The following is an 11861-nucleotide window of genomic DNA, read 5'->3' on the forward strand; positions in this document are numbered from 1 at the left end:
ACACAAACTACTACAAAGACAGACAAAAATATTACAATGAGAAAAAAACACTGGAAACACAAAAAAGTAAAAGCTAGCAGAGAAACAGATAAAAACAACATCAAGGAAACACAAAACTACCTCCAACAGAGACTGAACAAGTCATGTGATGGAGCGGGTCGTCCCCTGATGGCAAGGTTGGCGGGTCGATCCCCGGTTCCCCCCACATGCCGAAGTGTCCACACACTGAACCCCACATGGCTCCCAATGGCAGCGCCTCGCTTGTGTCGCCACTGGTGTGTGAATGTGTGTGAATGTGTGTGAATGTGTGTGAATGTGTGTGAATGAGAGACATTGTAAAGCGCTTTGAGTGCCACAAAGGCAGAAGAGCGCTGTATAGTGCAGACCATTTACAAAGACACACTAAATGACTGATAAACATCGTCTGCAAAGAGCCACAGAAATACACAAAACAGCTGCAAAGAGACAAAAAAATACACAAGAAGAACAACAAAAACAGGACAAAACAACCACAAAGACTCACAAGACGACTGCAAAGTGACGGAAAATCACCACAAAGAGACACGAAACCACCGCAGAGAGTCCAAACAACAGCGACTACACATGAAACTATCACAGGAAGTGACAGGCGACGGCAACGACGCACAAAACGACAACAAAAATAAACAAAACAACAACAGAGACACAGAAAACTACCACAAAAGTAAACAAAACACACAACTACCAAAAAAAGAGGCTAAACAACTCCAAAGACACACAAAAACACCACAGGGAGACCAAATAACTGCAAAGAGGCACAAAAGTACCACGAAAAGAGACAAAAAAACAACAAAGACTCACTAAACTACCACAAAGAGACTAAAAGTACACAAACACACACAGACCCACTGCAGAGACGGACCAAAGGAGCTGCTCTGAACAGAGCAGCAGCAAACAGACGCAGCTTCGTCTCCATCAGGTGTGAAGCTCCTCTCTTCAGGTGTGATCCACTTGATCAGGTATTGATTATGTGCTGCTGTCGCCGAGTCCCTGAGCTTTCTGCTCACACGCTGTGGGCTTCGTTCTCACCTGAATCTTGCGTCTGACTCGCTCCAGACCCCATCAGGCTTCATGAACATGGTCCTGGCATGCCGGTCCGTCTCCTCTGCAGCACATTAGGCCGCCGCCGCCGCCGCTGGTCGCTGTGCTGCGTGACCGCCGCTAATCCTGTGAACGCTCAGACAGGCAGCAGTGGTGAGGAGGAGGAGGAGGAGGAGGAGGAGGAGGAGGCTGGATTTAAAGGGCAGGCGAGGACACGCAGGGAGAGCTGCAGCACAAAACACAAAACCACTGGAAATGACCTGACAGGGACGAACATGACCGCCAACAGACTCACACACCTCCAGCATGAAACACAAAAGGCACAAGATGACTGCAGTAAACAGCAAAGAGACACAAAACCACTGCAGACACACACAGGACGAATAAAATAAAATAACCGCATAGAAACACTGACGGAGACACACAGAGACCAACACTGTGTGCAAATCCAACACAAAAAGAGCAAAAACAAACTGCAAAGAGACACAAAACCAGAAGAGACAAAATTAAACACAAAATGACCAAAAACAAACACGAATGATGGGAAGGAAACATGAAATAGAAACCCAGCCACCACCAAGAAACACAAAAGAAACAACAGCTGACTTCAAAGGGACGCAAAAGTATTGAAAACCAACAAAAGAACAACTGCAAAGAGGAACAGAATGACTCACAAACACACAAAACTACCACAAAAATACAGAAAATGACCCGAATGAGGCACATGACGACACAAAGAGAGCAGGAGACGACCAACGGATACACAACTAGTGTTAAAAGAGACTAAAACAAACACAAAAGCACCACAACACGACACTAAAGAGACACAAAGTGATGCTAAATGAGCACAGACAGACACAACAACAGCAGACGGAGCCCAGATGACTGAGAACAGAGCCAGCAATGGATGAAGATGACTGCAGACACCAGGTCTGGACGGAGACATGACGGATGTACAGGGGCAGCAGGAACTCAGACGTCACTGGAACGAGTCCGAGAGACGACAACTGATAAAAGATGAAATGATGAGATCAGTGTGAAAAAGAGTGAAATCAGTCTGCTGCTGGAGCCCATCAGGAAGGTTTATATGTTTATTCAACAACACACAGTGATTAACAGAGGGACAGCTAACGGCTAACAGCATGGCTAACAGCACGCTAACAGCTTATGGCTAACAGCTAGCGGCTTACAGCACGGCTAACAGTTTGCTGTTAGCTGTTAGCCATGTTGTTAGCCGCTAGCCTTTAGCTGTTAGCCGTTACCGGTACAGCTAACAGCACGGCTAATGGCTAATAGGTAACGGCTAACAGTACAGCTAAGTGCTAACGACTAACAGTTAACAACTAACAACTAACGGCTTACAGCACGGCTAACAGCTAATGGTTAACAGCTAACAGCGCACAGAATGGTTAACAGTTACCAACTTACAGCACGGCTAACAGATATTGGCTAACAGCTATCTAACAGCTAATGCTAACAGCTAACTAACAGCTAATGGCTACCAGCTAACCGCGAACAACTAACAGTTAACGGCTACCAGCTAGCTAACGGCTAACAGTTAACAGCTAACGGCTAACAGCTAACGGCTAACAGCTAACGGCTAACAGTTAACAGCTAACGGCTAACAGCTAACGGCTAACAGCTAATGGCTAACAGTTGACAGTTAACGGGTAACGGCTAACAGCTAACGGCTAACAGCTAATGGCTAACAGTTGACAGTTAACGGGTAACGGCTAACAGCTAACCTGAAGTGAACCGTGCAGCTAAAGCAGGAACACACTGCAGAGGGTCAGATGAGTTCATACCAGAAGCTGGTAGAAGGTTTTACCAGGAACATGCAGCTGAGACGTGACTGGAGTTTGGTGAAAAATGAGACGATGCTGATTTAGAACATGTTTAAACAGCGTCATGGAGCCATTCAGGGACGTTACAGAGGCCTCGAGCTACAGCTGGTATCCTGTCAATCAGGGCATCAAATGTCCTCCAAAGTCTAAAACACCTCACAAACAGGAACGTTCATTCTGTCGTGTGCTCTTGTTGTGTTTCTAAAGGTTCCTCGGCCCAGCGCTGGAGATACTCTAACTGCTCTTCCACGTCCTCGTCGTCCGGCTCTGCTTTGAGGGAGAAAAAAAGACTGTGAGTGATTCACAGCTTGAACTGTGTCGTGATGTTCTTTAGCTGCTACCATCTGACTTCCTTTGAACCCTCTGAAGTCCACTGGTGGAGCTCAAAGTCACCTTAGCTTTAAGATGAGACCATCTGTCCGAATGGGACACTGCAGAAACACTGGGAATCAACAGATTGTCCACTTTCCAACGGTCCTTAAACGCATCACGTGCTTCATTCTGCATGTGTCAATTAAAAGAATCACCAAAGAGTCACATTGAGACCAGATTCTCCTAAAATGTTCAAATTCTAAGATGCTCGGCAACTGAGGAGACACACAGAGGAGCCAGGTGGTGGAGATACATCCAGCATGGAGGAACATCTGATAGTGGAACATCTTCCTACATCTGATGGTGGAACATCTTCCTACTGATGGTGGAACATCTTCCTACTGATGGTGGAACATCTTCCTACTGATGGTGGAACATCTTTCTACTGATGGTGGAACATCTTCCTACTGATGGTGGAACATCTTTCTACATCTGATGGTGGAACATCTTTCTACTGATGGTGGAACATCTTCCTACTGATGGTTAATTTTGTTTTGGGTTTTTTCCATTTTCCGTTGAACACATAATAAACTTTTTGACGACAGGAACAAGAACAGAAAACAGCCAGAAGCTGGTTTGGGGTTCAGAGGGTTCAAGAAGTGAACATGAAGCTCCTAAACATGCAGAACGTGGTGATCAGCAGCAGCTGGGTTCATGTTACTCTGATGTTTCCTACCAGGAGGCGACGCCGTGGACACCCGCACAGGAAACGGTTTCTGGTCCAGATTCTCCTGCAGCTTCTCCAGTTCTGCCAGCAGCTCGTCCTGGTCAGAACACAACAAGCACAACGTTTTCATCATGGTGGCAAAGAGATGTGATGGTATCACAGCACAGAGGCTAGTAGGAGGCCGTATGTCAGGCTGATATACTTTCAAAATAAAGGCACACATCTACAAAATATTATAAAAAACATTTATGGTCAAACACTGTGAAAGAACACATTAAACATCTGTAAAAGTCCAGATGTTTAATGTGGACATTATTTATGGTTTTATTTTATTTTTTTGCAGTCAACATCTAAATGAATACTTAGTTTGGGTCACTAACGAGGTTTTGTCTGTAATTAAACAAAAGAGGGAACATCTGTAAAACAGCAGGACATTGTTAAAGAGAAAGTATTCAGTGCAAGTAAACAACAACAACAACAAACACCACCTAAATCTCCTGAAAACCAGATCACACTGCACCTCGTCAAAGTCCACCTCCAGGCCTGCAGCAGAGTGGACGGCGTCTGGAAGCTCCTCGGCCTCGTGATGCTCCTTCATCAGGTCGCTCACCTGCTGGACAAACTCTCTGCAGCACAGACCTCAGTTAATTCACTTTAACGCTGCACTCACAACAGTGTGCACCCAAACAGCACTGATCCTCCCTCATTCTTGACATTTTGTGCTGGTACTTTTCTCTTACATGCTTTTCAGAGCAGCCTTCACGGCCGTCAGAGCGCAGTCGGTGAGCTGGAGGTGTTTCTCGTGACGCATCTTCCTGATCAGCGCCTCCAGAGCCACTGGACACAAAGGGCACATCAGCAGGTGCAAAATACTGAATACATCAAGAGTTCTATTGACTGAAGTTAGTCAGCTGTCCACTAGTTGGCTTTTTCAAGTTATTTTTAGAATTTTCTAAATTTGTCCACAGCTCTGATCAATTCCTGGTAATTCTCTTTGTTTCACATGAATTTGGCATTTTTGAAGATACTCCCATTTCTTTTAGCTCGCTGTTTTAGCTCTGTAATTATCATTACCAGTCATCTTGTAAATATTTATCCACGACTTTTAGCTAAATATTTGTCATACATTTAGCATTTCCTACATTCGATCTCCTACTGTTAGCAAATTAGTCCAACTCTTTGTCCAGCACCTTTTTCCATCTTTATTTACTACTTTTAGCTAACTTAGTTTAACCATTTTTTAAATTTATTTAAAAAAAAAATTTTTTTAAAGATCTTTTTAAAGCTAAAATTATAATTAAATTATAAATTTCATTCATTTCAACAGTTAACTTTAGCGTTTTGAAAAATTATCAGCTAATTTGAACGTTTTAAAACATTTATCCATTACTTTTAGTTAACTGTTTTAACTAGTTAGCATTAGCATTTCAACAATTAGTTTTCGTTGCGTTTTATTATTTGTCCACTACTTTTAGCTTTCAACTAGTTCAGTTATTTAGTAGTTTCCTCTTTTCAACATTTATTTCCAGCATTTTCAAAATGTATTAACTAGTTTTAACTTTTTAAAACATTAATCTCCTACTTTTAGCTATTTTAGCTAGTTAGCATTAGCATTTTCAACATTTTTCCATTACTTTTAGTTAACTGGTTAAACCATTTGTCCATCATTACTAGCCTTTTTTCATATTGATTAACTACTGTTAGCTAACTAGTTTATTTATTCATTATTTTTAATTATTGTCAACTATGTACTTTTTTCTTTTTTTCAACATTTATGCACACTTTTAGCTAGCCAGTTCAAGCACTTATCATTAGCTTTTTCATTATTTTGTCACTACATGTAGCTAACTAGCTCAACAATCTACCCATGAGTTTTTCCCTTTTCAACATTTAACCACTACCACTAATGTTGGCGTTTTTACACACATATGTAATAATTTTACCTCTGTTATATCCATAACTTTTATTTATTTATTTGTCCTGCAGTGTGTTTTAATTACAATACCCGCTAGTTTGCCAACATGCTAATTAGCTTGAACACTAGCTAGCTAGGCTAGCTGGCGCCGCCATTTTATGACTTGTGTATGTTTTATGAAAGAAATTCCCCATTCTCTGAATTATCTCACGTTTTCTGTTCGTTCTAATGTTTTTCTTGGCCGACAGAAGCTCCTGGTCGATCTTTTCCCTCAGAAATTCCCTCTTTTTCAGCAGCTGCTCCTCCGTCTCTGAAAGCTCGCGGACCTCCACCTGTTGGCAGGCCGGCTTCCTCACCGTCTCCCCGCCGCCCAGGGTCCCATTAAAGAGGGCCATGCTGACGGTGCTGGCTCAAACACCGACTAAATGACACAGTGTTCGCCGGCAGAGTGGTTCAGAGTCCCGCTGAACAGTGTTGTTCGCGCCACTGCTACTGATTCTGTACAGTAATAGGCAACACTACGAAATATCATTAATATCATTAAACCAACCCTATTTTGGAAATTTAAACAAGCCGAATTAGCTGTTGCCAACTTATTTTTGTCATGTACTATTGAGTGTACGTACAATTGCCGGTAAATTACTTTGACGATGAGAAAACCTAAAAACGTGAAAATGTCAGGCGGGTTCATCGCTGCCACTGTACAAGCAGCGAACTATACGGCGCTGCAACACGAAGCCCGTCTTTTAGCCCACACATATCATGTAGATTTTGCAAAAAATAAACAGGCCGAATTAACTATTAACTGGTTTATTTTGCTATATCACCAGTGGATTAACTGACAACTACTAGTAAATTACTTGTTTACTGGAGAAACTTTTAAAACGTGAGGATTCTTAAGGAAGTTCTAGAGCAGTCTGGAGTGTCTCCAGATGAATCAGCTCAGTAAGCTGGAGCTGATCTGCTTCAACAAAACGACCAATTAAACACTTTAAAAATCAGATGAAATTACACTAAATCTAGCAACAACACTGATCCAATACTATGATCATGTTTAGCTAACTTTTGGCACTTTAACACGGTTTATCCAGGCCCGTGTAGGGTCATGCTGTGACCTCTAGGTGGCGATGCTCAGTTGAAGGAAGCCGCAACAGCCGAAGAATGAACCGAGAAAGACGAAGAAGAAGAAGAATTCTGCTCACGTGACTGCTGTTGGACCAGGAAGCCACTCGGTTGCATCAAAACAAATCAGACTAGCTTCTGGAGGAGCTGACAAACACGTTACCGGTGAACTTTTAGCGCCATATCCGGGTTGACATGGAAGGTAAGTCGTGTTTCACCGACCGAACAGTCAGTCAGAGGAGATTTTATTCCTGTTTTCAGCTCCGGGACCAACCTAAAGCCAGATAGCTAGCATTAGCCTGTTAGCTCGGGTGTGTGGCTAGCCGGGGCTAGCTGTCAGACCTTGTTGGGATTTTCAGCTCCTTCGTTTGTCACGCAGTCCAACTTTAACTGCGCTTCACAGACTGATTATTTATTTAGTCTTTCGGTCTGGTCTTTTAGCGCTGCCTGTCGTTGAGTCTTTTCTTAACAAGTGACTAATAACTGAGGAATGTGACTCCATCCACAGTCTGAGAAGCAGCTCCGACAGACGTTTCGTCGCTTCTCAGGTTTGTGTTTACGCTAAACGCGACAACATTGATCCAGAACACGCAGCAGCTTTAGCACCAGGGTTAGACTGATTAGTTTTTATCCAGGGTATAGGTAATTTCCTCTTCATTAGAGTTTTATGGAAACTTAAACTGAACTGCAAACAGCACAGGAGTGACAATAAACCCACAGTGGAGGATGTGTCATAACTTTCCATGACTGGCTCACTCTGACTGTCCTTCTGGAAAATATCAGTAAACTTTGTTTACTTTGTGTAAGTGCTGCAACAAATAAACAATCAATTAACTATCAAGGATTACATCAACCAACAAATCAATTAAAGTATTTTTTTAAAGAAAAAACCTTGTGTGTAAAGAAGCAGAACACAAAAAAATAAGTTTAACATCAATACAGGTCCTAATGTACGTTTTCTCCAGCATACAGCAGCGCAACAGGTTGCTCATTAACTCAAACTACAGTCTGGATTGTAGTTGTCGACTGTTAAACTGACTGCCGACTACTCTGATAGTCAGTTCAGTCTGAGCAATTTATTTAAAAATAAAAAAGGAACAACTTGAATGAGAATATTTTCTGGTTTGTTTCCTCCTCTTTGAACGTAAACTGAATATCTGTGGGTTGTGGAAAAAAATTATACAACCACTAATTGATTAACCAAGAAAATTAGCACCCGATTAACTGATGATGTTTTTGTTTTGTTTTTTAGTTTCAGGCCTACTTTATAGTTTTCTCATGTTTAAGTCTGTAAAAGACTTTTTTGCCACTTCTTGTTCTTTGTTTAGCTTTTGGATGATATTTGTGCAATTTTCTGGCAAAGATCATGAATCCAAAACTCCAACAGAACCTTAAGCAGCATGAAATGTTTTATTGTTTTTGTTGATTTTTTTTTTTTTTTTTTATTATCATCTTTTGTATTTGTTTTTTCTGTCTGTTCTCCTTAAATATTGGAGCTTAGATGAAGCAGTACTTGTGTTTAGAGCAGAAAATAATGATTGTTTTCACCGGTGATTAATCTGTCTGTTTCCTTGATTCATGGATTTACAGTTTGTTCTATACAATCTTAGAAAATGGTGAAAAATGTCCAACAGTGGAAGAAACCAGAAAGTATTTACATTTAAATAGCTCCAGTTAGAGGATTTAGACCTCAAACCAACTAAAAGAGCAACAAAACCCAGCAGCTCCACTTGTGTCACGCTGAAGATCATCCCCAACATTGGTTCCTCCTTCTACATAAATGAAAGAGACCAAATTAAAGAGGAAAATAAAAATGTTTTTAGAGATTAAAGTAATGAAATGCTTGAGGAAAGAGAGAAGCACTGAGGGTTATGTTTACTGGCTTTTGCGTTGTTAGAGGTAGAAACAGAACCGTAGCTCAGGGTCTAACCTGTTCAAATGTTCTCCTAAGAACCTGGACCTCAGCCAGGAGGGGTTAGACGCTGATGATGTTTTATCAGCTGCTCTTAGGAACATTCATCACATGTGGTGCTGGTCAGACGTAAAGGAGGCCGCTGTGCTGCACATGATCTCACGTTCTGGTCTGTTTCTGAATATGTTGGCTGTATGTATCCTCACCATCAAGCACAGAGCTGCAGGTCTGAATCAGCACTGAATCCTTGGAAGGGTTTCCTGTCCTCATGTGAGACGTTTGTTAAAGCTGCTGTTGAGTGTGGCTGTCAGAGGACTAATATCACAGCCTACAGGTGTGCAGCAGGTGGTTATTAGCAGAGTAGAAATGTAAATGAATCAGTGTTGTTTTAGTCGGTTAAACCCTCCATCAGCTGTTTACCAGACTCCATTACATGTTCATTACTTCATTATATTACTGGTAGAAGTTGTTTTTAACGATGATATAGGCCCAAAGGAGACACAGATGTCAGAAAGCATTCATGTGTCTCATTATAATAATACTAATAATAATAATAACTGCAGCTGTCGTTGTTCTGGTTGGTTTTCTGTCGTTCTTTGCCTGATACAGCTGTGAAAAAGGCGTTAATGTCATTCTGTGTGACATTAAAAAGGTCTGTGGAGCACTCAGTCAGATTCAGTCTGTGCTGTGGTAGAATCCAGTGGGTCCAGATATCCTGAACGTATCAGTACACCTGCTGTTATAAAGCAGTGGCATGTTGAACACACTCCTCTAACTCCGACTCTCACTGTCTCTCTGCAGACACACTCTTCCAGCTAAAGGTACGTCCCTCTGGAAACCTTTCATTCTTATTAGCCGCACAAATAAATGTGATTGATTCATGAGTTTTCTGTTCGTCTTTGGGTCACAGTTCACGTCCAAGCAGCTCGAGAGACTCGCCAAGAAGGCCGAGAAGGAGTCTGAGAAGGAGCAGGCCAAAGTCAAGAAGGTGAGCGATGTGCTGTGGGCGTGGCTGAAGCTTTGTTCGTGTCACCTCCTCCCGTTATCTTCTGTCTGTGTCTCTACTTTCATCTCCCTTCAAACAGCCCAACGTCTATCAGTCAGGTAGCAGTGAAGTGTTACAACCAGCAGCAGCAGCATCACTGTCTGCTTCGTTAGCTGCTCTGTGTTTAGCACAAGACAACGATGGGAAGCATCCAGACGGTTATCGTCCACATGCTGGCCTTCTGTCTGTCTGAGCAGAGGAATGATGTGCAGGGGGATCTGTAGAGGCTGGGGATGAGGTTTGGGTGTGGCACATTTTTGTTTTTCCAGTCAGTGGCTGCTTTCATTCTGCTAACTTATGGCTGCAGCTCAGGAATCGCTCTCCGTTGCTGAAGATGAGGGCGGAGGCTTTGAGGGAGGAAACACGAGTGGATCTGATGGAGGAGTTTATTACCGGACAGCAGCAGCAGCCCTCTAATCTGTTTATTGATTAGTCAGCTGCTCCAACGGACAGTAAAAGGAGCAGCAGATGCTGAACGCTGTCGGAGAAATACCCAAACAAACAGCAGCCACTCCCAACAGCGTTCAGGCTCCTTCAGACATCAGGAATAAACTCACCGAGCACTGTGTTGCCGTTAGTGTTCACATCAGACGATAGAACAGAGACTTTAACTGATGTGTGATTGTTTTTGAGCCGAATGGATCTCATTTCAGTTCATAAAAGCTTTATAAACATAAAGTAAAGTGAGAATCAAGCCCAGCGACATGGATCCAGAGGTGTAAGAACAGTGAAATGAATAAGATCAAATAAATTGGAATAAAAAGCTAAAAGCTTTTATGTAGAGAGAAGTATGAAGAAGACGTAGAACAAGAATGAGGCTGAGCGCCGAGTACCGAGGAGTAAGAACGGTCAAATGAATAAACAGGAATCAGAATGTGCATAAAGATTTCAAAAACAGTTTGAAGTAGAGATTTAAAATAATCCCACAGTCCAGAAACATGCTGAGGTTAATTGGTGATTGTAAATTGTCCGTAGGTGTGAATGTGAGTGTGCTTGGTTGTCTGTCTCTAAGTGTAGCCCTGTGATAGACTGGTTACCTGTCCAGGTGAACCTGCCTTCACCCTGAGTCAGCTGGGATAGACTCTGCCCCCCTAGTGAGGTTGAAGGTGTGGAGATGATGGATTTAAAATGAGCAGGAAACTGAGATCGGTCCTCACAAGGATAGATGAACACACACTGTTGACCAGCTGGTAGCAGATGAACTGAAGAGTGAAATGTTTTACAGCCGAGTCCAGGTTTTACAGCCGAGTCCAGGTTTTACAGCTGCGTCCAGCTCTTCTATTCAACTCATGCTGGGCTCACATGTTATTGATGTTACTGGTGGTTGTGGGCCGGTGCTGAGCCAGCAGGGGGCAGTGCAGCCTCAGCCTGAACTAGGAGTGGCTCCGTCTTTACTTCCTTAACAGTCGTCTCTGAGCTGCACAGTCATCGGGCCGCCCTGTTCCCGTTCTGAACACATGTTTGATGAGCAGATTACATTCAGCTGGCGGGCTGTACCACCACGGCGCTTTTATTGTGTCGCTCAGATGCTGCTTCCTGTTGAGTCACGGCCGTGTTCAGCTCATGTTCTGTCTGACTGGAGGACGGCGGCTGTTTGTTCCCAGCGCTGCAGAATTCATCATGATTAATGCTAATTTGATGCTGTGCCGTTAATTATGTTTCCTAATGAGGTGGAGCAGACCAGTTGATCCTGAGCGGCCTCTCTGACCTCTCTGACCAGCACACAGCAGCATCATCAGTCTACAGGAGCACACAGAGCTCACACGAAATGTTGCATGAGGTCATACACGTGTTCCTGAAGACATGTATGCACAAGACACGACAACAACACACATTAATGTCAGAGCAGGTTCCAGCGCACGTTCCTCTGAGTGTGAAGAAACAGAAGTAGTGTGACCAGAAGT

The 11861-nt window shown here is 42.9% G+C and overlaps 2 protein-coding genes across 6 annotated transcripts in view; one reads left to right on the forward strand and one right to left on the reverse strand.

Annotated features, from left to right (window-relative positions):
• LOC103365997 (charged multivesicular body protein 4c-like) overlaps positions 1-6273 on the reverse strand; it is a 9805-nt gene extending 3532 nt beyond the window's left edge. Inside the window, exons 1-4 of the mRNA XM_008293595.1 lie at positions 6090-6273; positions 4704-4800; positions 4484-4589; positions 3973-4060 (exon numbers count right to left, since the gene is read on the reverse strand). Of these exons, the coding sequence (XP_008291817.1) occupies positions 3973-4060; positions 4484-4589; positions 4704-4800; positions 6090-6273 (475 nt within the window). The remainder of the gene's footprint in view (positions 1-3972; positions 4061-4483; positions 4590-4703; positions 4801-6089) is intronic.
• The window catches only part of chmp1a (charged multivesicular body protein 1A), an 11487-nt gene continuing 3656 nt past the window's right edge, over positions 4031-11861 (forward strand). For 2 of the 5 annotated variants that reach the window (XR_520647.1, XM_008293566.1), the window contains exons 1-3: positions 7093-7202; positions 9714-9733; positions 9823-9900. Coding sequence is in view for 3 of the 5 variants with exons in the window: in XM_008293566.1 (XP_008291788.1) it covers positions 7196-7202; positions 9714-9733; positions 9823-9900 (105 nt within the window). In the remaining 2 variants the exon portion in view is untranslated. Of the gene's footprint in view, positions 4042-7092; positions 7203-9713; positions 9734-9792; positions 9901-11861 lie in introns of those variants that run through there. The other 3 variants (XR_520646.1, XM_008293565.1, XM_008293567.1) reach the window with 2 other exon arrangements.

The sequence above is a fragment of the Stegastes partitus genome, unplaced genomic scaffold, assembly GCF_000690725.1.
Source record: "Stegastes partitus isolate 25-593 unplaced genomic scaffold, Stegastes_partitus-1.0.2 Scaffold895, whole genome shotgun sequence".
NCBI classification, from domain to species: domain Eukaryota; kingdom Metazoa; phylum Chordata; class Actinopteri; family Pomacentridae; genus Stegastes; species Stegastes partitus.